Source organism: Myxine glutinosa, chromosome 12 (genome assembly GCF_964187855.1).
Source record: "Myxine glutinosa chromosome 12, kmMyxGlut1.1, whole genome shotgun sequence".
In the NCBI taxonomy this organism is placed as follows: domain Eukaryota; kingdom Metazoa; phylum Chordata; class Myxini; order Myxiniformes; family Myxinidae; genus Myxine; species Myxine glutinosa.
Genome location: NC_136272.1, coordinates 67,780,293 through 67,802,321, shown reverse-complemented (window position 1 = coordinate 67,802,321; position 22,029 = coordinate 67,780,293). Strand labels below are relative to the sequence as shown.

At 43.8% G+C, this 22,029-nt stretch overlaps 1 protein-coding gene across 2 annotated transcripts in view; it reads left to right on the top strand.

Moving 5' to 3' along the window:
* SKAP2 (src kinase associated phosphoprotein 2) overlaps positions 1–22,029 on the top strand; it is a 308,716-nt gene that overhangs the window by 199,851 nt on the left and 86,836 nt on the right. For both annotated transcript variants that reach the window (XM_078766927.1, XM_078766928.1), the window contains exons 6-7: positions 1,068–1,151; positions 18,753–18,877. In XM_078766927.1, the coding sequence (XP_078623053.1) occupies positions 1,068–1,151; positions 18,753–18,877 (209 nt within the window). The remainder of the gene's footprint in view (positions 1–1,067; positions 1,152–18,752; positions 18,878–22,029) is intronic.

Here is a 22,029-nt window from a genome sequence, read left to right as displayed (position 1 = left end):
TTATAACCTGCTGAGTTAGCATAACCATTCAAAATTAATGCCTTATAACTTGCTGAGTTAGCATAACCATTCAAAATTAATGCCTTATAACTTGCTGAGTTAGCATAACCATTCAAAATTAATGCCTTATAACTTGCTGAGTTAGCATACCCATTCAAAATTAATGCCTTATAACTTGCTGAGTTAGCATAACCATTCAAAATTAATGCCTTATAACTTGCTGAGTTAGCATAACCATTCAAAATTAATGCCTTATAACTTGCTGAGTTAGCATAACCATTCAAAATTAATGCCTTATAACTTGCTGACTTAGCATAACCATTCAAAATTAATGGCTTGTAGCTTGTTGAGTTAGCATAACCATTTAAAATTAATGACTTGGAGCTTGTTGAGTTTGCATAACCATTTAAAATTAATGTCTTATAAGCTGTTGAGTTCGCATAACCATTTAAAATCGATGGCTTATAAGCTGCTGAGTTAGCATAACCATTTAAAATCGATGGCTTATAAGCTGCTGAGTTAGCATAACCATTTAAAATCGATGGCTTATAAGCTGCTGAGTTAGCATAAGTATTTAAAATTGATGCTTGCTGAGTTAGCATAAGCATTTAAAATTAATGGCTTATAACTTGCTGAGTTAGCATAAGCATTTAAAATTAATGGCTTATAACTTGCTGAGTTAGCATAACCCAGACCAATAGAAGGGTTGGAACTTTTTGTCACTCCAGTGATAATAATCCTCAGAAATTACTTTACGGTTATTAATCCTGGACATTTTGAGAATCGACGTAACATGACAGTAGAAAAAACAGCACAGTATATGGGATTTGGGATGTGAACCAAGGATTACAACTCAGACTGGAACAACAAACACTAAAATCCTAAAATATCAAATCCTCATGTCATCCAAGGAAATAGGAAAATTTAAGAATATTCTATAGTAAATGACACTTTGAAAATGCACCTACCTGCCCTGCCCTCCCCCCCCCCCCCCTCCCCTCCTCCTATCCACCACTCCAGTCCAAATACATCACTAATGCCTACAAATGTGTCTCATTTTCATGCAGAACACAGCTTCTTCTCAGGAGAGTGGCAGAGGCGGTGGTGTGTGATCAGCAGGAATATATTTTACTACTACGGAGACAAAAAAGGTAAAGTTAATAGGTTTGTTGGTGTGCTAACCTTAACCTAACAACCCTGGACAACATGGTTTCCATAGTTTAACAGGCTGAACAGTTTACATTTTGTATCCCACTCATAGACCGGATCTGGATCCGGATCTCCAAAATTGAATCGGCTTGTTCTTGTCACCTAACCAACTTATCCACCAAGTTTCGTCCGAAAGGTGAATGGTGAAGAATCACTTTAAAAGTACTAGTATTCGGATCCAGATTTGGATCTTCACCAAAATTGATCCATTTCTTCCTTGTCACATACTCAACCTGCCCACCAAATTTCATCCAAATCTGTCCACAAGCTTTTGAGATATCGTGCTAAATATATTTTTCGGCCCAATCTCTCAATGGTGAAGAATTACTTTATAATTGTAGTATTCGGATCCATATCCAGATCTTCACCAAAATCTAATCATCTCGTCTTTGTCACACACTCAATCTGTCCGCCAAAGTTCGTCCAAATCTGTCCAAAACTTTTTGAGACATCCTATTCATAGACAGACAGGGGCAAAAGCATAACCTTTGCCCACCTTTGGTGGCAGAGGTAATGATTCTCTCCTCTTTGTCTCTTTGCTTTCGTTGGTCGCAAACGTACGTCTCGGGTGAGGTAATCGACACAGCAGCCACATTTAGTGATGCTAAGCATGTTTAATCGAAGCAATAATGCTTCCGTATAATTTTGCTTAAACCGGTCAACCGTTGTCATGCCAACGTGACGTCACACTTGGTGCTCTATACCCCACAACCTGTTGAACGGCATTTAAGCATGCGCAGAGAGTGAGAAACCCTTCCGGAAAACTCACTCTTTCCTGTAAAACTCACTTTCTGCCTTAAAGTCTATGACATGGATTGCAAGGCCTCGTGGATTGTAATGTACGACAAAATGTGTGATGTACAAAGGAAAAGGGCCCAAATGGTGTGCTGATGCATTAATTGTGGTTCACAGGGGGTCATACGGTAATTGAAAAGATAATTCTAAATTCACCTTTACATATACCGAATACGTACTATTTATTGGTCGAGCAAATGGTGCAAACCTCTTCCTTATGTAAATAGATGTGGTCACGTGACCCCTTTATAAGGAATCTATTTATTACACGTACACAGTTTGTGTACCCCGGTGTACCCACAGGGCCGGTGTGTGCCCCGGTTTAGAATAGGTACACCGTATCCCGGCATGTCTTAAGAGGCGACTAAAAAGGTTGGCGTCAGGAAGGGCATCCGGCCATAAAACATTGCCTCAACTGGATGGTATTCATAGAATACTTACCCTGCGCAGTCAACTTGGTGTGAGCCAACTCTTCTATTTTTGAACGTTTCTTTGTTTTTTTTGGATCCAATATGGCTGCCAGACCACGTGAGCGATGACATCATAAATTTATATTCTCTAAATAATTGTTGCATAGATCATGCTCAATAAATTTCAAACTGATCAGACTAAGCGTTGTCCATGTTGAATTATTACGTCATAATTATGGCACCAATGACGTCATCGTTAACAACACCTATTCCCCATATGGAGTTATTTACAATGAGCCACCTTTCAATTTTTTAAATGCTGACACGGCAGACACTTTACTTTACTGAAATGCAGACACAAATGTTATATTTTCGTCAAAAATCATTGGAATTTCACCAAATCTGTTTTGGTCGTGTGTTAATATACCTCAGCGATTGACAAATCTGAAATCAGAATTTTATTTGAGGTCAAAATGACCCAGTGAGGTCGCTCCGTACTTTGCCTGCCCATCATGTGCAGTGTGATAATTAATTCCATGCCCACTCTAGAAGACTCTTCTTCCTCATGCAATAACAACTTCTAGCTTCCAGACCGTACATCCAATCATCTTGAAATTTGCACACTTGTTGCACTTCATTACCTCTACTACAATATAAAGTTTCACGTCGATCAATGAAGCGGTTCAAGAGTTATAAAAAAAATTCAAATATTTTCGTTTAATTATTTATATCTGCCAAACCACGTGACCTATCGCAAATTCCAAAAGGTCATTTTAGTAGACTGATATGCTGAACACATCTGTGAAGTTTCCTCTCGATAGGACCACAAATGAGGGAGGAACTAGGTTTTAAAAGTTTATGCTTAAAAACGTCGTAACTCCGAAACCATGTGATGCATGATGTCATGCTCGCTGACTTTTTTGTTCGTCATGGGTATGCAATTCTGCCTGCAAAGTTTGGCTTCGATCTGCTCAGTCGTTTTGGGAATAATTGGATTTTAGTGTTTTTCAGGCTTTTCACTCAAAACAATGTGGCGTCCGAACCACGTGATCTACAACGTCATTATAATTTTATTTCTACATCAATTTATACCGAGAAGATGCTCAAGAAATTTCATCCTGATCAGATAAAGTTTTTTACTTGTCGAATTATGACGTCATAACGGTGGCACCGATGATGTCCTCATTCACATATGTTATTCCGCATGGACAGTTCTTTGCAATGAGACCTGTCTCAATTATTTCTGTACAGCGGTTTTTGAGATATAGAGGTGCAAAGTGTTTTGGTTTTTCCAAGATGGCGCCCGTACCACGTTACCTGTGACGTCATAATATTCACTAAAATATTCGACAGGAGGAGGCCCTGCTATGGTGAAAATTTCATGTCAATCGGACCAACGGTTGCCGAGAAAATGAATTTTTAAAATGCAGACACGTACGTATGTATGTACATACCCGAATGCTTAACCCTGCATTTTGCTTCGCGAGTGCAGGGTAAAAAGGGAACCATGACAATTACAACTACATATGGGCAGGGTACAGCCCGAAGTACCCATTGGAGGACCTCACTCCCTCTCGTCAAAATCAAGGTTTACAGGTTTCACCTGTCGCTTTGCTGAATATGGAGAAGGAGGGAAGGATCGTTTTCGTCTTCTTCTTTTAAAGTTTTATGCCGTCTTCAGAGCCACGTGGCTCTATATACGCCACGCCCCAAACATAACAGCGGTGAACGTACGAGCCTTTATCGAACAGTAGAAATAGCTTACTGCTTTGCTTGAATATATATTATATAAACCACAATGTGGTAATCTTCATCGTGATGAAGCAGCACTTGTATTGGAAAAAGAAAGGAGGAAATACACTTCGTAATAAGAATCAGTAGTTTCTTCGAATTTTCAGATTTCACTCCAAATTTGACACTTAGGTTTATATTTATATATTTATATTAATATTTTATAGGTATATGTAATGAAAGCAGATCGCACAAAAAGGTGAAAAGGACCCCTGTCAACTGTATCACCATGGCTTGCAAAAACAGCTTGTACAGGGATCCTGCTGGTTGATTATTTTCGTTATTTTCAGTTACACTTTCTGCTCATTTCTTAATCTTCTCTTCACCCAATATATACACCGAAACAGTAGAGAAAGTTAAGTCGAATGCTTTGCTTGAGTAAGTACACTTAGTTATAGCAATTGGTAATTTTTTTAATTTTGCAGATTTCACTCCAGATTTGATACTTATTTAGTACATGATATTCGATCCTCAAATCCGAAATAATATTTTGATTATATATTTTAATTATTCTGTGAGAGTAGATTGTGTTTCCAAGGCAGGCCTTTTGAGTAGGTCAAATCAAAAGACCCCTGAGAGGTGAAGTTGGGCTGGCCAAGGATAAAGCCTTTCATGAAAGTAAGCAATTAATTATCTTCAAAAGGGGTGTTTTTATTTATCCAAACACCCGGTTTTCATCCATGCCCTCCGTTGGAGTTCCCTCAGTATGCAGGCAAAGTTTGGATCCGCTATATTTCATGGTTTTAGATTTATGGAGGAGACACACTGACACACACATACATTGCCTTTTATTATTGTAGATTTCATGGATACACGCTTACAAAAAAGCATGTAAAATGTAATTCTTTTTCTTGAAAGTATTTATTGGCACGTGGTGTTTATTCCCTGAAACATTTTTCAACACAGAGGGCCGGTTTTTCAGGGCAGACATCACACACGCATGTAGTAACTTTCTCATCTCCCATCCTTTGTGCAGACACGACATGAATTGGTGTGCTTCTCTCTTTTTCTGTGGGTGGCAAGCATGAGGTAGTGAAACAATGCATCTGATGGCATTGGGATTGTGGTTGCACGTCGTCCTTTGCCTTGAATATCTGTCACGGTATTTCCTAGCAGATGCGTTATGACATGATCACAAAACTTCAAGAGTTTAATTGGTTGCCCTCTATGAGTCCGACTGCTGCCATTCATGTTTTCATGTTCCCCCTTCTTCAGCTTTTTCTGAACCACATCCTTTGGATTTTCTTTATGGTCAAACCGGAGTGTTTCACATACGTAGGTTGATTGCTCAGTCAGTTTTTTCACCAGACCCACGCAATTGTAATAATTATCCGTGTCAAAAATCCAACCAGGTCCAGTCAACAGATCAAGAGGGCCTTTCACTCACTCACCGCAGGCAGGTTGGTGGTCTTTCTGTCTTCTACCGACTCCTCTCTGGCCTTGCTCCCCCAGCTCGCTCTGTGCTCTGTCCCCCCAATATTCCTTCAGGTCGCACAAGATCTGCCTGCAACCCTCTTATGGTTAAACTGCCAAAGTCTAGGCTCTCTGCTCACCTTCATTCTTTCATTCCCCTTTTCTCCCGCCTCTGGAACAAACTCCCCCACTCCCTTCAATCCCACTCCTCCCTCCAGGTCTTTAAAACAGCTGTTCACCACCATCTCTTATCTTCCCCCATCGAAAACCTTGATCTTTTCTACCCCCGGTAATTCACCCCAGAGTCCTTGCAGTGTTCATATGTTTTATTCCTCTCCCACCTCCCCCCAAGTCCTCCCGATGTCCCTGCTCTCAAATGTTGTGTTTGTGTCCTTCCCCCTCTCTTCCCATCTTGTTTGCCGCTCCCCTTGTTTTTTGTGTTTTGTGTGTCGGTTTGACTTTTTGTGTGATTAATGTTAGCTCTTTCACGAGCCTCGATCTTGTATACAAAAAAAAGAAAAAAAAAAAGTGTAAATAGACTAGATCTAATTTCAGAAAATACCTCATTTTAAGAACATAAGAGGCATTTAAAATAGAAGTTGGTAACATGCCTAACTAACCGAATTAATTAAGGGCTGCTGAATCCAAAAATCGACGTTACCAAACTAAATTTTGAGGAGAGGTCAAAACATCCAAACAAAATGGCCACCAAAGACGAAATAAAAACTTGATTTTGACAATGCAAATTTTTATTGAATATAATATCGATAGAAACATGTACTATTTGCATATGCAATATCATAATGGGCCCACAACAGTATCTTTGACACTGTGTTTTACCCCAGCACAACTGGCTTTGCAAATGTGAGTGGTAAATGCTATAAGAGTTGGCAGTCAACATGTTAACGAGGGTGAAAACATCATGTTTGGGATTGGGGATGATTTGAGATTGTGGGGGAATGAATGCCAAACTGTATCAAAAGCACGAGATATGTCCAGAAAAACAGCCCTGATCTCATGTTTGATATTGAGGATCTCTATCCATTGTTGGGAGAGTGGAGGTAGCATGTCCAAGGTGGAGTCACCTGGTCTGAAACCAAATTGGTGATCCGAGATGAGGTTGTTGGAGGAAAGGAAAGATTTCATATCAACTGTGATGAATTCCATGACCTTGCTGATCATTGGAAGTAAGCTCAAAGATATGCAGTTAAGGGTTTTTGCATCTTTTTATGTCATGCAGTAACAATGGCTGATTTCCAATCAGATGGAAGATGACCTAGGGCAATTGACATGATGAAAAGAGCATAGAGAGGATGTGCAAGAGCAGCAGAGTGGGTTTTTAAGACAAGTGAGCTGATGCCGTCCAGTCCAGTTGCCAAATCAGAGTTGAGGGTTGAAAGAACCTTCTCTACCTTCTCATGTATAACCGACACGGGGTGAAGGAGCAGTTCTGTACGACGGGGAAGGGTGGGTACCGAGAGCGAGAAGTTGCGGACACAATATTTGGAAGCAACCACAGAATTGCGGCATTCAGCCTTCTCGCGAGCGGAGCCGGCTATGGTGCCATTTGAAGTAAGGGAAGAGATGGAGGGAAGCATACTCCAGAAACAGACTTAACTAGAAGGACACTCAGTAGAGAGTATATCTCCGCCTGGTTGACCATATCACTCAATGGTGAAGAATCGCTTAAAAAATTAAATAATTCTCATATCCGAATCCATATTCAGATCTTCACCAAAATCGAATCTATTTGTCCTTGTCAGACACCCAACCGGTCCACCAAGTTTCGTCCAAATCCGTCCATAACTTTTTGAGATGTCCTGCTAGGTATCGTTTTTGGCCCTATCTCCCAATGGTGACGAATCACTTTAAAAATTCTAATATCCGGATCAGAATCCGGATCTTCACCAAAATCTAATCATTTCGTCCTTGCCACATTCGCTCCATCTCTGCCAAATTTCGTCCGAATCCGTCCACAACGTTTTGAGATATTTTGTCCACCAACAAACAAACGGACAAACAGACAGGGGCGATAACATAACCTCCATCCACCTTTGGTGGCGGAGGTAATAAGGCACCACCATGTTTTAGAGAAGAGTTTGTAAAACGGACGGGAGAACTTGCGTGTGTTTGTGTGTGCGGTGATACAACCCACCAATAATGGTACAACCCATGAATATGATATGATATAATGCTCTAAATTTGTTACAACACACCAAAACACAATGTAGTCCACTGATATTATGTCAACCACCAATACCACCTCATGACATCATTTCATAAAAGTCCCCTCTAAGGTCTTCACCCAATCATCTTGGTAATCCAGAGTCCCATCATGCAGCACATGAAATGAGATTTTTTTTTTTGTGCGTAAAACACATTTCATGATTTGAACACAAACACGTTTAAATTTATTTCCGGCAATTATTTTTATTTTTATTATAAGTACATGAAGGACATAAACTTGGAGGCCATTCCAATTGACAGAAGATTCTGTGCATTATGTGGGAATAATTCTAACCAGGACACGCAGGTGACAATCTTTGCATCATCATTTACTCACTGCCCTGACCCCAACCACGTCATCAATCAAGTTTTAAAGTTATGAATGATCCTGCGGTCAGTTCCTTTAGAAATAACGTGAATATGTCGGGGGAAAAAGAACTCACAAACCCACCAAATGCTTCCTATAAAATGATACCAGGGAACAACAATATTACAATACCCCAAAGTCGTGCCCTATACAGGGCTCCATCCCCCACCCCCATCAAGTGTGGAAGCTTCTGTCCCCCCCACCAACCCCTTTCCCCCATTTGTTTACTGACAGCACATCTGGAAGGTTGTTGAGTCCGTGCTTTCAGGCAATTCATCTTGCATTGTTTGGAAAAGCATCTCCTGTGACGGCTCGGCCGAACCCCTATTGTCCCCGAACTCCCAACGATGATCTTTTTAAATTACACCCGGAGCCTCACCCTGGGACCTCCACGGCTAGAGGAACAAGGGGTAAGAATAAATTGATGAAACACTTAGCATGGGCATGGCTGTGAATAAAAGGTGATGAAACAGCTTGCCCAGTATAAATTTTGAAATATATATATATATATATATATATATATATATATATATATATATATATATATATATATATATATATATATATATATATATATATATATATATATATATATATATATACATATATATATATATATATATATATATATATATATATATATATATATATATATATATCTGTGCAGTGTTAACTGCAGCTGTGATGGAGGTGCTGGCTCAGAATGTAAAGGAGGGTTTACCGTGGGAGTTGTTGTATGCAGATGATCTGGTGTTGATTGCGGAAAGTATGGATGGACTGAAGGAAAAGATGAACAATTGGAAGGAATGTATGGAGTCAAAAGGTCTGAAGGTGAATATCGGAAAGACGAAGGTGATGGCAAGTGGTAAAGCATGTGGTGAGGTGGAAAGAACTGGGAAGTGGCCGTGTGCTGTGTGCAGGAAGGGTGTCGGAGTGAACTCCATTCAATGTACAATGTGCGCTGAGTGGGTTCATCAAAAATGTAGTGGTCTGAGAGGGTCATTAACCAGTGTGGCAGCTACATTCAAATGTAAGGTGTGCACAGAGGGAGCTGCAGATGGAGGAAATGTTGAGTTGGATCTTGGAGATGGCGTGAAGCTGGAAGGTGTGAAAACATTTTGCTACCTCGGAGACATGCTGAATGGAGAAGGTGGATCAGACTCGGCAACGGTTGCTCGAGTGAGATGTGCATGGAAGAAGTTTCGGGAACTGAGTGGCGTGCTGATGAGGAGGAGTGTCGCTGAAGCTGAAGGGAAAGGTGTATGCTGCATGTGTGAGAAGTGTTATGATTTATGGGAGCGAGACATGGGTAATGAACGTAGAGCAGCAACGAAGGCTGGAAAGGGTGGAAATGCGAATGGTTCGATGGATGTGCGGAGTATCGTTGAGAGAGAGGAAGACAAATGATGAATTGCGAAAGATGATGGGAATATTGCCTGTGATTGATGCTGTGAAGAGGAACAGGTTGAGATGGTTTGGTCATGTGTTGAGGAAGGATGAAAGTGACTGGTTGAGAAGAGTGATGGAAGTTAATGTAGAAGGAAGTAGAGGACGGGGAAGACCGAGAAAGACTTGGCTAAAGATGGTGGAAGAAGAAATGCGGGCAAGGGGGTTAACAAGGAGAGATGCAGAAAATAGGGCAAAATGGAGAAGATTGTCATGGGGACCGCAAGGCTAACCTCCGCTCTAGCAGGGAAAATGGCCTTAAAATGCATGTTGTTGTTGTTGTTGTGCAGTGTCTGTCTTGTGTTGTCTTCTCACTGAACTACTCCCTCAAACTTTTGTGAAATCGTACCAAACTTCTGGTATGTACCTACCTTTCCAGTCAGTATGTCCTAAGGGTATATGTTTTGAAAAATGTTCAAAAAAATTTGGAATTTTTTTGGGAAAAAATATTTTTTTTCAACTTCAATTGTTTACAAATGTAATATCACGAATATTACAAATACATTTGTGCATTATGATTGTTTGAATTACAAATGGTGTAAACCATGACAAAACAGCAACTCAGGTACAGTCATTTATCTATTTCTCTACATATCTGGGCAGTGTCTGTTGTCACTGAACTACTCCCTGAAACTTTTGTTTCGGTGGTTGTGAAGTGTTTTTAATAACGTGGTGGTGGTTTTGAATCACGTGGTGGTGAATTACTTTGAATTACTTGATGGTGAGGTGTTTTGAATTACTTGGTGGTGAGGTGTTTTTAATTATGTGGTGGTGAGGTGTTTTGAATTACTTGGTGGTGAGGTGTTTTGAATTATGTGGTGGTGAGGTGTTTTGAATTAGTTGGTGATGAGGTGTTTCTGAATTACATGGTGGGTGGTAAGGTGTTTTGAATTACATGGTGGTAAGGTGTTTTGAATTACGTGGTGGTGAGGTGTTTTGAATTACATGGAGGTAAGGTGTTTTGAATTACGCGGTGGTGAGGTGTTTTCAATTACATGGAGGTAAGGTGTTTTGAATTACATGGTAGTAAGGTGTTTTGAATTACATGGTGGTGAGGTGTTTTGGATTACATGGTAGTAAGGTGTTTTGAATTACATGGAGGTAAGGTGTTTTGAATTACATGGTGGTAAGGTGTTTTGAATTACATGGTGGTAAGGTGTTTTGAATTACATGGAGGTAAGGTGTTTTGAATTACGCGGTGGTGAGGTGTTTTCAATTACATGGAGGTAAGGTGTTTTGAATTACATGGTAGTAAGGTGTTTTGAATTACATGGTGGTGAGGTGTTTTGGATTACATGGTAGTAAGGTGTTTTGAATTACATGGAGGTAAGGTGTTTTGAATTACATGGTGGTAAGGTGTTTTGAATTACATGGTGGCAAGGTGTTTTGGATTACGTGGGGGTGAGGTGTTTTGAATTACATGGTGGTAAGGTGTTTTGAATTACATGGGGGTGAGGTGTTTTGGATTACGTGGTGGTGAGGTGTTTTGAATTACGTGGTGGTGAGGTGTTATTAATTACGTGGTGGTGAGGTGTCATCGTCCCAAACTTCCAGTCTGCACCTACCCCTCCCGTATGTATGTGCTGAGGGGTTATTTTTTGAATTTTATATATTTTTCAAGCAAAATTGCTTATAAAAATGTAGTATCAGATCACAAACACTACAAATAAATTTGTGCAAAATAATTGTTTCTAGTATGATTAGTGTAAATCATGACAACACAGCAACTCAGGTACATTCATTATCCTCAGCTAAAATAAGCCCCTTCCCCAGTAACGACGCGTGGTGAGGCGAGCGTAGCGAGCCGAGCCAAGCTAGTATATATATATCGTTATGGATTCGGAGCGGCACTCCCGTTACCAAGGGGGGGGGGGGGGTTAGTCCCCTTGTCCTTTAAGCTGGCCGTCTCCATTCCTGGAAACTATAACGCTCCTCTGCGGGCGAGATTGGCCAGGGTGATTGGTCAATGGGTTCCCAAATACCTTTGCCAATCCCTCCGCAAAGCAGGGATATAATTCCCTGCTCGGACCCGGACAAGATGGAGTTTGCCGAGCGGTTAGCAGTCCGAAATCCGAGCAAATCCGAGCAACTTAGCAAACACTAACCCGATCCTGAGCGTTGGGGAAATCGTGCCACGTATGTTCAATTGAAGGAAACAGACTAAGGCGATCGAATGGAGAAGAAACCAAAGTCAAAGGAAGAACACAGAATTTATTATACAATACTAGAAGAGGAGACGAAAGGTAATGTACAGTTGAAGAGGAAGAAGCAGTAATACAGGGCAACCTTACACAGTCTTATGTAACACTCCCAAGACAACACAAATAGACTCACACTTAGAGGGAATTGATGGCAGGCAGGGAAGGTCCAATGCAGGGCACCGCGTGGCTCCGATCTTTCCCCAGGCTTTGGTTCACGGCGCCCGGCAGGCGGCGCTGGTCGTAGCGTTGAACCACGATCAGACCTTATCAAAAGGGGATTCGTATATCGGAGAGGGAGGTTGACAGCGTTCTGGACTCTGATAAACGGCAGACGTCCTTGGGCAGCTTGCCTCAGCTCGTAGCCTCTCTCAGGGTTCAACTCCCCGTCTCCTCTCACAACCACGCTTCTTCGGTCATCTGCATCCTCTCCCCCGTCTCTCGTCTGCTCAAAGTAGTACGCGCGCGGCGTTTCTATGACGTCAGTACAAATCAATACGCGTACTCTTGGGCACGCCTACCAGTGAATATCACTCGGCCCTGATTGGTCGCGAGGACACGCTTATGGAGCCATGTCTTGGTTCCAGGGCTCCTCCCCCTTCTTCTCCAAACTGACCACGTGTTCAATGGCGGCTTTCCAAAGGAAAACGTTGCCGCCGATACTTGAATGGGGATGTTTTCGGGGCCTATGTTATTTTATTAATACAACGCAGATTCAAACTATTGGGAACAGATCCTTAACTGAAACATATACTAATGAAATAACCAGAGAGGTTTCTACGGTGTCCTACGTGTTGTACATGGCCTAACTAGGGTGCAACCTTTACAAAGGGGGATATTTACAGGGAATTATTTACAAGGCTTATTATTTTACAAAGTGAAGGTTCTAAAAACCGCAACACAGCACCCTCCCTTTCTCCAGGCCCTTTCCGGGCCGTTTCACAAGGGATATCTTTTACCACTATATGTGACACTTAGGTGTGGTTACCCTCTACTTTTAACCTCACCCTGAGTGCGACATGTTTAAAACTAGATATGTCCCGCCTGCTGCATTGCATTCTACCTAACAGATTCACGCCCACAGGATAACCGAATTACGTAATTAATTTTCAAACTACACATTGACGGTGGGGAGCATTATTTACAAAGACTATACTATTTGGTATTTACAAACTACACCCAGGACCTGTCTTTTGGGAAACAAAAGCAGCACTTTTGAGAAGAGGAAAATCATGCCATGCACTGCACTGTACCGAAACCACCAGCACCAATTAACAAAACAAGCACCAAAAGCACGAAAGCACGAAAAAGCACCATCCAGTGCACAGTCATACATTTCAGAATAATATGCAAATGGCATATTCTCTGCTCGGCCGGTGGTTCTGCTGGGCCGATGGTTCTGGGCGTTTTCTTTGCTTGCTGCCTATTTGGGTCAATAACACAAAAAGGGCACAAAAACGCGTCCACTTCTTGGTTTAATTACGGCCAGCAGGGGCCAACTAGGGTGGTCCACCTGCTTGGCATAGGTGCCACCTTGACCGTGGTCCGCAAGCAAGATCCCCAGCAATGAGGCCATGCCACAGACATGTGGTCCATACAGTGGTGCTCGGCCACAATGTGCGGTCCATAAAGTGGGCTTGGCCACAGACGTGTGGTCCATAAGTGGTGTACCGGTCCAGGCAGGCAGGCAGCGAAGGTGCGGGTGCACAACTACGACACCTGCACACTTTCCCCTCAATACCCAGAAACCACGGTCCATGGGTGGGGTAGGAAGACAAAGCAGAGAATTAAGTGAGGGCAAGGTCGCAAATGTACACACAATAACAAGGCAACGCACAATGAGGGGCGCGGGAGAGCGAGCTGGGAAAGCTCGTCCCTAGCGTTCGTCCCCCCATGTTACCTACACTACCCCTTGCCCCTCCCCGGATCTACACAATTTACAAATTCGTTTCTACTGTCTTCCCCCTATCTCCCCTAATACCAAATTCGTCATCAATCCCATTTTCTCATTACTCCCACCTAAACCAAATTTGACATCAATCCCTCATAAGGAGGGAGAGATGGAACCACATACAATGTCTCCCACACGTCATGATGCGTCTTTTAAACCAACCAAACATTTGCAAACCATGGTGTGGAGTCTTCTTACCTTAGGAAGTGGATGCGGATGGTGTGAAGAGATTTTCTCCGATCTACCTCCTAAATGACATTAACACTTTTTACTCTACCCAGGGTCTTTCCCTGCAAAACCATTGGCCATCTTTACACTATGCGGTTCTAAAAACCAAACTCCCATTGAACATACTGTGGCGCTCACCAATTTGGGGTCTCACTCCCCCGATTCTACTCCCTGTGCCCTTGCACAATTTCATGGCTGGGTCGTGTGGCTCTCCCAGCAGGTCTGCTCACCTGCACACCTCCGCCACTGCAGTTGCCTCCCGAGCTTACCTGCTCCTCACCCTAACCTACCTGGGGAAGGCCCTCTGGCTCCCTTACCCCACTACCGCCCTCTCTGGCGTCAGGCTACCCGGGTCCATCCTCCGGATCCTTGGGCCCCATTGAACTACTACTGGCTCCCAGAGCCTACCTGTGGCCTCACCTGGCCGACAGACTAACAGTGGCCGAGTGCCCATTTAACCATACGTACTAACAGGCCACACGCCCAGCCAATTTTACTCCACTAATGCACCCCTCAAGCAGTACTCTGCTACTCTCGCACCACAGATGCCAATATCCAACCACAATTTACCTACTCCCTCTACCTACTTTTAAACTACCCTCCCCGGGTACTCGTGAAGGGGGTCCATCCTTCCCCATCCACTCTTTCGCACCATACACTCCACTCCACGTATTCCACACTCCCACTCCACACCATCCATTCCATACTTCATTCATTCCAGACCATCTATTCCATCCAACCATTCTCACTTGCCACCCTGCAAGTCAATCACCCAATGCACAATCACACCTTTCACAATACTCTGCTCAATACACTTTCAGTTCTCCAAACCATTGCCTCACAATTCCTCATTTCAATATGCTCACCAGCAAGAACTTCCATACCCAATGCCTCATTCAATAAACCACACCACAAACACACTGCCTCATCTGATCTACCTGGTTTTCCCTCTAACTTAGTGCTTCCCTGTCACCCCTTACACTATTGCACATCCCACGTCGTTAACATCCATCTAACCTATTCTACGTCCCCTCTACCGGTATCAATGTCACTACTTAAATCAAACGTTACCTATGGTCATCTTTCTAAGTCCCTATACATTATAACCTAACCCTCCCGGCTAGGTTTTCACCCAATCCCCATAAATCTACTGCTCATGTGCCCCAAGGTGAATGGTACAACTACCATTCCTATCACTACTGCTATCATTAATCGTCCATTATTCTGAGCCTCTCGGTGCGGGAATTGCATGTTCACAGCTCGGCTTCGAAAAGCCGGCTATGTGTGCAGATGGTCAGTCTCCTGTGGGTTGGGTCCGTCCGGCATCGATTCTGGGGAGGAGGTTTTGTCGGGCCAATGTTCAAGGCACCATCCCTACGCAGGGCCTTTCGCGCCCATGCGCGGCGGTCCACCCTTGCCCGGCCGGAACATCACCACCACAAAGGGGTGCTGCTCCGACCCCTCCTACCTCCCCTCAAACTGGGCCGGTCGCTTTGCCTGGAAAAGCGCGGACTCGACCGTGCACGGCGCTCCGAGCAGGAGCGACGCGACACCGATCCCCGCCGGCACCCGCAGCACACAAAGAACACCGTGCACCGAGAGCTCACGTCGGCTACCTGTCAGCCTAAACGCTGTCCCGGTCAACGTCGATGCTTTACTCGCATGCTCACACCACGCGTTCCGTTCTACACTCATACATCTCATACACTCCGTCAATTCCACCACCGCACTCTCTGTTACACACAACTCGCTGTTCGCACACTCCATAACACACCTCCCTCGCGCACCGTCTTGCGCACACCCGGGCGCACTCTCTCCCGGTACGTACTCCGTACCGCTTATGGGGGTGCACTCTTGCATCCCCCCATTCAGCGCACACCTGCTCACGGGTGTGCAAGCCCTCGTCGCACATCCAATCACGCGCTTCACCACCAACTCAAGTGTGCATTCTCGCACCCGCTCCTCATCCATCTCACTCTCTGTGTCACAATCACTCCCACTATCACACTCAGATGTGCATTCACGCTCGCACTCGGTAACACACTCGTGCTCCGACGCCATTTGCACACGCGCGCCATTGCCATTCATACAGCGCACCATGGACCTCCTACGAGCGCCCGGGTTACGCCTGCATCCCAAGCGCGCGAAAATTCTTTTTGCGCCAAATACTTTCCCGCCAAATCTCTTAGCCCCATATACAGCCCGACTCACCTTTGGGATCCTTCTCTCCACACGCACCTGCAAATCTTTATAAGGATTAAGCACGGCATCATGATGTGAATACGGACTTTGGGCATATTCCATCACTTTCTCCGATTCAATTCCTACTCCTGCCGTCTCTCCAATTTCAATTTCCACTATTGCTTCGATTATAATTTCTTTTTCCTTTCCCTCGACGACTGCTGGCTCTAATAAAATTTTCTTTTCTACCTCGGCGGTCGCCGGCTTTCCCATACCCCGGGTCGCGATTTCTACCCTGGTCCACCCGGCTGTGCCTTGCTCCAACTCGCTTCTCCTGCGCTTCTCAAGCCGCGTTACCTCGTCGCCTACCGTTGTGACCTCCTGGCCCAACCCGCTGCCAACCTCCCTCTCAACGTCCCTCATCTCATACCTGGCTTTGTCCCTCGCCAACCCCTCGTTTATTTCTCGGGCTTGGCCATTCACGTCCTCCAATTCGGCCCCTAATCCTTCCAATTTGCTTCCCATGTTACTCAACCCGTCTCTCATTTCTGACCTTAATTTGTCCCCCTCTATTTTCATGTCTTCACCCGACTTGACCATAAGGGCCCTTATTTGTATCATAAATAGGTCCCAGTCCGTTGGCACCATGGGCTCGGCTGCCGTGGCCATGTGCGAGGCGCCGCCATTTTGTACGCCTGCAACCTCCTCCACCGCACCTTCCTCGACCTCCTCCTCCATTACTCCCAATTGTTCCCTGTGGTCCTGGGTTGCCTCAAACCCTTCTCCTACCCCCTCATTCTCCCCTACCGGCATCCGATCGCCTTGACTCTCCATGGCACGACCTTAATTTGGATGTTAATGAAAATTTTGGCTGCTCAAAATTTTGACCAAATCTTTTTCAAAATTTACAAAATTTGGTTCGGGTCCAAATCCCAACTCCTCGACACCAATTGTTACGGATTTGGAGCGGCACTCCCGTTACCAAGGGGGGGGGGGGTTAGTCCCCTTGTCCTTTAAGCTGGCCGTCTCCGTTCCTGGAAACTATAACGCTCCTCTGCGGGCGAGATTGGCCAGGGTGATTGGTCAATGGGTTCCCAAATACCTTTGCCATTCCCTCCGCAAAGCAGGGATATAATTCCCTGTTCGGACCCAGACAAGATGGAGTTTGCCGAGCAGTTAACAGTCCGAAATCCGAGCCGTTAGCAAACACTAACCCGATCCTGAGCGTTGGCCAAATCGTGCCACGTATAATCGTATATTCAATTGAAGGAAACAGACTAAGGCGATCGAATGGAAAAGAAACCAAAGTGAAAGGAAGAACACAGAATTTATTATACAATACTAGAAGAGGAGATGAAAGGTAATGTACAGTTGAAGAAGAAGAAGCAGCAACACAGGGCAGCCTTATACAGTCTTATTTAACACTCCCAAGACAACACAAACAGACTCACACTTAGAGGGAATGGATGACAGGCAGGGAAGGTCCAATGCAGGGCACCGCGTGGCTCCGATCTTTCCCCAGGCTTTGGTTCACGGCGCCCGGCAGGCGGCGCTGGTCGTAGCGTTGAACCGCGATCGGACCTTATCAAAAGGGGATTCGTATATCGGGGAGGGAGGTTGACAGCGTTCTGGACTCTGATAAACGGCAGACGTCCTTGGGCAGCTTGCCTCAGCTCGTAGCAGCTCTCAGGGTTCAACTCCCCGTCTCCTCTCACAACCACGCTCCTTAGGTCATCTGCCTCCTCTCCCCAGTCTCTCGTCTGCTCAAAGTAGTACGCGCGCGGCGTTTATATGACCGGTACAAATCAATACGCGTACTCTTGGGCACGCCTACCGGTGAATATCACTCGGCCCTGATTGGTCGCGAGGACACGCTGATGGAGCCACGCCTTGGTTCCTGGGCTCCTCCCCCTTCTTCTCCAAACTGACCGCGTGTTCAATGGCGGCTTTCCAAAGGAAAACGTCGCTGCCGATGCTTGAATGGGGATGTTTTCGGGGCCTATGTTATTTTATTAATACAACGCAGATTCAAACTATTGGGAACAGATCCTTAACTGAAACATAGACTAATGAAATAACTAGAGAGGATTCTACGGTGTCCTACGTGTTGTACATGGACTAACTAGGGTGCAACCTTTACAAAGGGGGATATTTACAGGGAATTATTTACAAGGCTTATTATTTTACAAAGTGAAGGTTCTAAAAACCGCAACTATATATATATATATATATATATATATATATATATATATATATATATATATATATATATATATATATATATATATATATATATATATACTGTATATACATATATATATACATTGTATACCCTGTGAATAAGTAGTGGCCTGTGTAAGGTTGATACCATGGAAACAGCTTCGGCAGATCCGACACCCTGGTAACAGTGCACGGACACGTAAGTTGGACCCAGGTGTAAATGGTGTACATGTTGTGAATGGTTTCATATCATTGAATATATTACTATATTGTGTGTTTGTGAATACTCATGAGAAATGTTCATGTCCCGCCCGCAGACAAACAGCAAAAAGGAGCGTTCAGCCTGGATGGCTATGACGTCATTATGATGACCAACGTCACAAGGAAAGAGAAGAAGGATTGCTGTTTTGAGCTTTCTGCACCTGAAAAACGCACATTCCAGGTTTGACTTGTGGTACAGTGTGTGACGTCACATCAATCTGTACCCTTATTTATCATAAGCCATGATTATACAACAACAACAACAACAACAACAGGCATTTTAAGGTCATTTTCCCTGCTAGAGCCGGGGTTAGCCTTGCGGTCCCCATGACAATCTTCTCCATTTTGCCCTATTTTCTGCATCTCTCCTTGTTAACCCCCTTGCCCGCATTTCTTCTTCCACCATCTTTAGCCAAGTCTTTCTCGGTCTCCCCCGTCCTCTACTTCCTTCTACATTCATTTCCATCACTCTTCTCAACCAGTCACTTTCATCCTTCCTCAACACATGACCAAACCATCTCAACCTGTTCCTCTTCACAGCATCAATCACAGGCTCTATTCCCATCATCTTTCGCAAATCATCATTTGTCTTCCTCTCTCTCAACAATACTCCACATATTAGACAAGTAAAAATTTGAGAATTTTCGAATAGTGTAGGCATTTTGTGTTAAAAGTGATTAAACAAGTTTTTTAGGATAATTCGAGGGTGCTGAATTCAAAAATGCTGTTTAACCGGTTCAATTTTGGAGTCTTAACCTTCAAATTGTAAAAAACAAAATGCCCGCAATTTTCAGCATATTTTTTGCCATAACTTGAATTTTAAGCAACATAGAAGGCTCAAAATAGTGGCAATACCCATGTTTGTGATACTGAGGATTCCAAATTTACTGTTACCTAAGTTGTAACTCGTTTGGTTTCGCCGCCATGTTGAATTCCAAGATGGCCGCCATATTTTTGGTAATTTCTGGGGTGTATTTTTTTATGTACATCACTTTCACTGGTCAAATGCGCTTTTAATTTCTTTAGAACAAAAAAAATGATATTAAATCATTTCTAAAGTGCATTTAAAAAAGGGGTAAAGTTCCAAAATGGCTGCCTTTTAGTAATTATACTTTATAAATACCGTATAGCTCAATATTGGCATTCTCAAATGTTTACCTGTCTATCTTAGTCTGTTCTGTTTCTGCATTCTAGTTGTCTGTTGTATGCACATGCACATCATCCTGTGCATGTTAGCCCAGCTTTTCTGCAGCTGCAACGGCCATTTATACATCCTTTGGTACATCCGCATGTTACTATCTCGCGACACGCCTTAGGAATTGGAGATAGCGTCATCAACTTCGGCACCAAGTTCCCATCGATGTATGTCCATCCCATGTCTGTTACTTGGGGGAGTACCGGAGTAGCGATGGTTGCGCGCTTCCAAATAAAAGCCTGGTAATGTGCGCGCCTTATGTGTAGTCTCACTGCATCTGATGTTGGTGGCAGAGTCTCCTGTGGACAACCCTTAGAGAAGAGTATTACACGTGCCTTGTCGCATCTGTCCACATCATCGGGTACCTTGTAAAGACGGCATATGAACTTTTCTGCATCGTTGATTACTTCTTCAGTGATATCTTCTGTGCCTAGATCTGTCAACAATTGGCTGTGTGTTTGAAACACCTTCCAGGCTGTCTTTTTGCCGTGGCCAGCAAGCTGTGACACACTGTCACAGCCAGTAATTGCATGGAATGGCAGCAACGCTTCCACTTGGCAAGGTGGCAGTTTCTGGTGGAGTTTGTGGATGGGAATGTATTTTGGCTTCTTAAGAGTTCCTGCCTTCATCCACAGCTGAGTGCATGGCATCTTATCAAAATGAGCAGCTAACAAGACCAGCACGTCAGTGTCACGCACTAAAACCACCACTGTTTCAGCATTTGTGTCGACGCAATGAAGAACAAGTCGTGTGTCCGCCTCCTCATGGTTGGCCTGTAGGGATGATGTGTCCATCTCTGGATCTGAAGATTTCACGTCTGTGATCTGTGCAAATCCTCCAGCCACTACAAGTGTTGTGGGTGCAATAGACACCGCATTTGTCATGAGCTGCTGAGAAAGAAACTCTGCTAGATTTGCCTTATTCTCTCCAAGTGAGAGAAAGTTGGTCCATTTGTCTGGTAGAGGAACGTTTTGGTTTTCTATTACCCGACGTATTGGTCGAGAGGCCCGGGTACGTTTCATTCTGGTTCCAGTCTTGATGGAATCCTACTGGTATCGGTCGAAAGTTACGTCAACTCTCTCAAAATTTTTCCCCATGGCAAACACTGAATTGACAAATGCATCTGCATATTCACCAAATGTGGTTATTCCGCTGGGCTTTCCAAGAGCCATCACCAGTGCTTGACCATCAATTACTAAGCAAGTACTTCCAGTTAATGTCACTTGTTCTGGGGTTGAGACATCTTGAATCAACTCATTTGCCAGTCGAGATTTACCGCTACTGCCTGTATGTAGACTCCCATTCATGGCAGCAAGTGAAATTGGCACAGGCATAAGCTCATGCTGCAGAATCAGGTCCAGGTTTATCACACGCCCTGCTTTGGAAGCTGTCACAAGTCGCTGAAGAATGTTTCTATCTGCCTTGATGGTCGTTTCTTTGCCTTTGCTTTCTTTGCAGTCCACAGCATACAGAGACGAGAAAGTCTGTGCTTTGTTCCGATGTAAAGCGGCATTGAAATTGATATGACATCTGCCATCAGGAGGCTGAAGAAGGCGCTGATCAACAAACTCATCCAGCTGCACCTGTCCAAGTTTTTCTGCATTAAGCAAAGAATGTTGAATGCTCTCCGATGCCAAATGCCATCTTGGAATTCAACATGGCGGCGAAACCAAAATAGTTACAACTTAGGTAACAGTAAATTTGGAATCCTCAGTATCACAAACATGGGTATTGCCACTATTTTGAGCCTTCTATGTTGCTTAAAATTCAAGTTATGGCAAAAAATATGCTGAAAATGGCGGGCATTTTGTTTTTTACAATTTGAAGGTTAAGACTCCAAAATTGAACCGGTTAAACAGCATTTTTGAATTCAGCACCCTCGAATTATCCTAAAAAACTTGTTTAACCACTTTTAACACGAAATGCTTCCAACATTTTGTATAAGCACAAATTCTCAAATTTTTACTTGTACATATTCGCCGAACCATTCGCATTTCCACCCTTTCCAGCCTTCGTTGCTGCTCTACGTTCATTACCCATGTCTTGTTCCCATAAATCATAACACTTGTCACACATGCAGCATACACCTTTCCCTTCAGCTTCAACGACACTCCCCTCCTCATCAGCACGCCACTCAG